Raw genomic sequence first — 5,459 nt, 5'->3', positions numbered from 1 at the left:
GCTGTGTTCTTTCTCCTCTGTCTGTGTGCGAATGCACAGACGGTTCAGTAGTAATTTGATGTGTGTCCCCGGGGACATTTGATGGATTAAAGCTAAGCAGCTCCATTTCGCAGCACCACCTGATCTTCCACTGCCTGTGCCCCATATAAAGGCTGGCGTGATTGCTGATCTCAGCTAGTCTGACAGTCTCTCTCTCCCTCCTCTCTCTGTCTGTCTCCATCTCTTCTCTTTCTCACTGGTCCCTTAAGCCTGCTGCATCACAGGAGCTATCCAGTGCTGAACAGGATCGCTTTTATTTTTTATTTTTTTATTTTTCCGGGGGAAGCTGGGGGAGCCAGAGAGTATCACACAGCATTGCCGTCAGCCTTGTTCTTCACTGGTTTCCATTTTCTTTCTTATCTTATGTTTTTGGCCGTTGTCTCCACATTAACCGCAAGGATTACCGTCAAGCCAGCTCTGCACGCGTGCTTCCACAGAGGGTCTCCTTTATTTTCTCTCATGCGTTTTTCTCAGCTCTGTGTTTTTATCCATTGAAACATGCCCCGCTCATTTTTGGTGAAGAAGATCAAGCTTGATGATTTCTCTTCGTCCAATGTGGCCACCTCCAATCATCATCACCACCTGGACGACTCGTTCACTTTTGCACGCTCCATCACAGACTCAGTGACCAGCCTTGGGGTCCGTCTTAGTGAGAATGGTGAGTTAACATGCCTGCAGTCTTACCAGTAAAATATTTGTTAGCGCTACAGCTCTGATGCTGATTTCAGCATGCCTGACATTTCCACACTCAGCACAGATGGCATCGTCTTTTGTTTTTGCATCGGGTGAGATTTTCTTTTGCTCGAGCCAATAACATGCTCGTAGTGTGTAAATTAGTGTGAGACGTAACATGCTGCCAGCTGATTTTTGCATTAATATCCTAAATAATCCTCTCCAGAGGCACCCCACCCCCACCACCCTGCTCCCAGACTTTTGTTTTTTGACTCCAGTGAAGGACAGACACAATTCAGGTCACAGCCGCGGATTAGCTTATGTAAATAGGGAACAAAACGTGTGTATAATCAGGAGAAGCTCCAGTTACGTATTTGTATGACTGTACCATTGCTGTGTCGGCTGAACACACATACGCTGACTATATCTGGCCCTCATGTGGACTAAAAAATTCATGAATATGAGAGATGAGTATCAGATGATACATTTGTCCTTAGCTGTTATTGTCCTTGAGTTCCCATCACCGTCCGATCCTCCCTTGCCCCCCTCTTCCCATCCAAATGGAGCATGCACAGTCTCCCCACCCCCATCCCTCCACTACATCTTTCTCTTCCTTCCGGGCATTCGGAAAAACTAGCAGGGGTTAGAGTTTCAGCCGTGCAGGCCTATCGTCGCCACAAGAGACATCAGCACAGTGTACAGTACGGCCGGGAGGGAGGTGGGGAGCGAAGGGAAGGAGAAAAAGGGAGACAAAAATGCTTGGGGCAGCAGTGAGGCAGATCACGTGATGGAGGTTGTACAGTAAACATGAAGAAAGGCACATAGCTGCACTGTGGTCAGCACACGGCGGTCCGGCCACAGGAAGCTCCGGTCTGAGCTGAGAGGCGACCTTCACTTTCACGCTCTGCTTTAAGCTCGCTGCTTCCATTTTGTGGCCACATTTAGGGACCATATGTGTGTCTTTGTTGTGCTTTGTCAGGTTATTTCCACAGCGAGAGAGGCTTCACAGATCACAGCTTAGTGTTGTGATGATGCTGCCCACCTGTTATTCAACCGCTTCTATAACAAGGCCGAGTGGATTTTAGATGCATCAGGTTTTAGTGGAAAAGCAAAGATTCCTGTACTGGTTGGAAATATTTAACTGCTGAATTAAAACCAGCTAATAGGGGACAGATCAAAGAATTTAAAGCAAGAAATAAAAGCATGTGTTTCCTCTTTGCTTACCAGGCACATTTTGCAGCTTGAAACAAACGCTGTTTACATTTCCTGCTGAATCATAGATTTATATTTTCAGGAGCACAATCAATTCTTATAATCACAGTTATTCTCTATTGTTCCTCGGTCTATTGTTCAACACCATGCAACATAAGCATTCTATCAAAGAGCAGAAAAGAAGGTAGCGCACTACACTGGTGTTTCAAAAAAAAGGCAGTTCATTTCAACAAAAGATTATTTTCACGCTGAGTCAAAAGGATAAAATATAAAAGAATTCTCAGTATGGCAGAAATACCCGACATCAGCACTTCTGCAGCGCCAGCAGATTTCCTTTCCCCCCATTGTGGAGACATTTGACTTGAGTGTCTGTGGAACAACAAAGAGGGGTGGCTGAGAGGGTCCATTAATTACATGCTTACTTTGCATTAGAGGAGTGAGTCCATGAGCTGTAAAGGCTGATACAGCGCAGGTCCTGAATGATGAGCTCTGTGTCTGACCTTGGATGATTGAAGCAAAGTAAACAATGCTGCTTACACTGATACAGTTTGTTATGTGAAAAAACAACAACAGCGAAATAAAAGACCATACACGGCATGAAGTATAGAGACCCTTCAGGTGGATTTAGCTGTGAGAGCTGCAGCATTTGTTAAATTGATTATGTAGGTATTTCCTTTTAGAAATGATAAATAGCTTCTCTTTAGTTTTAGAAAGAAAATGTTGATCTCTTTCAGACAAACACAATCTGTGACCTCATGCAGTGCAGTGGAGTGCTGTGTGCACAGACCTGGTGCTTCCCTGTCCCCGGGTTGTCATGGTCGTGTCTTTGACAAAGTGCGTGTGTGAACAGAACCCCTTTGGGAATGGAGACCCTGTAGTAAAGAGAGCACTTCAACTGATTTCTTAATGGGCTGTTTCTTGGAGGCTCTTCAGCGTGCTCTCTGCTGTACACAGGTGACCCTCTTCACAAACAATGTGTTTAAAGCCATGTCTGACATTATCAGGCTTCAAGCACACTGTGCTCGATAAACTATAATTGTGTGTCTCAGATACTTGATCTGTTCATTGCACTATTTCTATCTTCTCCCCTGCTCGGCTGCTGTAACAGCTGCACTATTTTACATATGATAGCCTATTGATCACTTCTAAACTTTGAATTTCATTAAAAAGCAGTCAATAACTAATTTCCACCGCTTGCTGCACACACTGCTTAGGGATGGCTTTTTTTTCTGCAGTTATGCACTATTTCTCTCAAGAAAAGAGTTTCACTTTATTTTACATTTGCACTCACATGTTGAGCCTATAGAATATCAGCCCTGGAGGTGAAGTATTTATTACGCTCCTGATATTCACAGCATAAGAATGTATTGAGTGTTGTTAGCTGCCAGGAAGCCTTTTAGCTCCTCTGGCACCGGGCTGCTTCGGAGGGAAAGAAAAGACATGAATGAGGCCAACAGAAATATATCTCTCTGAAATCATGTTCTATGCAGTTGGACGCATTGAAATGACTTGTGGTGCTTTGTGCTTTGAGAAGTGAGATGAAATCCTACAGGATGTAAGCAGCTATGTAACAAGTTTATCTGGTCCTACAAAATCAGGTATTTGTTGCAACGAAAAAAAGAAACATCTGTTTAGAGATCAATGTTTTGGAATGTGTTTTTTTAAAGAAAAAAGACAAAATAAAAAGTGTGGATATCTGTCAAGGTTTCAGGTTATGGTAAACAAACATGAAGATAGACCTCAGCGATAGAGAACTGACATGAGGAAAGGAAGCTGTCATTAATAAGACTACTTTATTTAAGAGGGGCTTTAATATGCATCTTCTTACACAGGAGAATTCCTTGATGAGCTATTATCTAACGTTCAGCCTCATTGTAAAATTTCAACCTTCCTGAACGCAGCAGAGTGTGTCATGCCTCCCTGCATCACTTCCAGATTGTGCGTACAACCTGTGAGTTCTCAAAAAAAATGCAATTACCTCTGTGCTGCCACTCACTTTTTCACCGTTTCCGTGCAGGGCATTCATCCAGCATGATAATCATGTAATCAGCAGCATGTCACTATGTCCTTATCCATCACAACCCCTGGCCAACTGTGTTTGCGTGTGTCTCTTACCCAGGCTACATCCAGGATTACATCACGCCATCTGTATACCAGGAGGAGAAGAAGATGGAGCACAAGCTGGCCTCGCCGGTGTCAGACCCCCTCTACACTCAGGTGAGCAGTGGAGGGGAGTACTGCGACCCCGACCTGAAGCACCCCGACAGCCCGCAGTCTGGCATGACGGCCAGCGGCTTCTACAGTGGTGAATCAGAGGCCCTGGCCGAGGGTTACACCATGGATGCCTTCTTCATCTCTGACGGGCGATCGAGGCGGAAGGCAGACAGCGAGAGTCGGGGAGGGGGCTCTAGAAGCAGCAGCGCCAACGGCGGGGCTCAGGAGAGAGGGGTAGCCGGCACGGCTCGCCACACCTGCAACGAGTGTGGCAAGACGTACGCCACCTCTTCCAACCTCAGCAGACACAAGCAGACGCACCGCAGCCTGGACAGCAAGATGGCCCGCAAGTGTCCCACCTGTAACAAAGTGTACGTGTCAATGCCTGCGCTGGCCATGCACATCCTCACCCACGACCTCAAGCACAAGTGCGATGTGTGCAGCAAGGCCTTCAGTCGGCCGTGGCTCCTCCAAGGTCACATGCGCTCGCACACGGGGGAGAAACCCTTTGCCTGCGCGCACTGTGGCAAAGCCTTTGCTGACCGTTCAAACCTCCGCGCCCACATGCAAACACACTCTGCCTTCAAGCACTACCGATGCAAGCGCTGCAATAAGACCTTCGCTCTCAAGTCCTACCTGAACAAGCACTATGAGTCAGCTTGCTTCAAGGGCTCTGCAGACGAAGACGACTCTGGATCAGAAAACTAACAGCGAAGAAGAAGCTAAATTTTGAACCTCTGTTTGTCGGTTCACAACCAATAACCCTGTTCACTCTGCCCTCCATGCCTTTTTTCTTCCCTTTTTTTAGAAAGCAATATTTTCACTGAGATTACGTGAAGAAACTCTAATGATTATGGCAAAGACAATTTCAAAAGATGCTGGATTTTTTCCCTGCACAGTAGCTAATCGTCCACAGAAACATACAATCAAACAACCTTCCCCCAAATAGAGACTGTAGATGATAGTTGTACACAATTAAGCAACATGTGCTTGCACGGATGTGGGCACATGTATACACACATACTAACAGACGCACACAGACATGCACGCACACTCCACAAAAACACAGAAATGTACGCACGTGTGCACACACTTACACACACAATTATATATGAGGCCTGGCATGTGAATTTTTATCAATGACTATAATGATATTGATATCAATAGTAATAATATTTAGATTCCTGATATTTTATAGGAAATAGTAAAGAGAAAATGAAAAAAAAAAAAACACACACAAAAAAGGACTTACAGTGTTCTTTTGTTTTTTAGAGACAAAATGACCTCTTGTATTTTTATGCTGCTTTTTATTTGCTAAGAAT

General features: G+C 45.0%; 1 protein-coding gene across 1 annotated transcript; it reads left to right on the top strand.

Annotated features, from left to right (window-relative positions):
• The first annotated feature begins 537 nt into the window (after positions 1-537).
• Positions 538-5,056, top strand: scrt2 (scratch family zinc finger 2). Its single transcript, XM_020637249.3, has 2 exons — positions 538-697; positions 4,043-5,056. The coding sequence occupies exons 1-2, from the start codon at positions 538-540 to the stop codon at positions 4,843-4,845; spliced, it is 963 nt and encodes a 320-aa protein (XP_020492905.1). The 3' UTR covers positions 4,846-5,056.
• Positions 5,057-5,459: the final 403 nt, after the last annotated feature.

This window comes from Labrus bergylta, chromosome 12 (genome assembly GCF_963930695.1).
Source record: "Labrus bergylta chromosome 12, fLabBer1.1, whole genome shotgun sequence".
NCBI classification, from domain to species: domain Eukaryota; kingdom Metazoa; phylum Chordata; class Actinopteri; order Labriformes; family Labridae; genus Labrus; species Labrus bergylta.
This window is presented reverse-complemented; position numbering and strand designations above follow the sequence as displayed.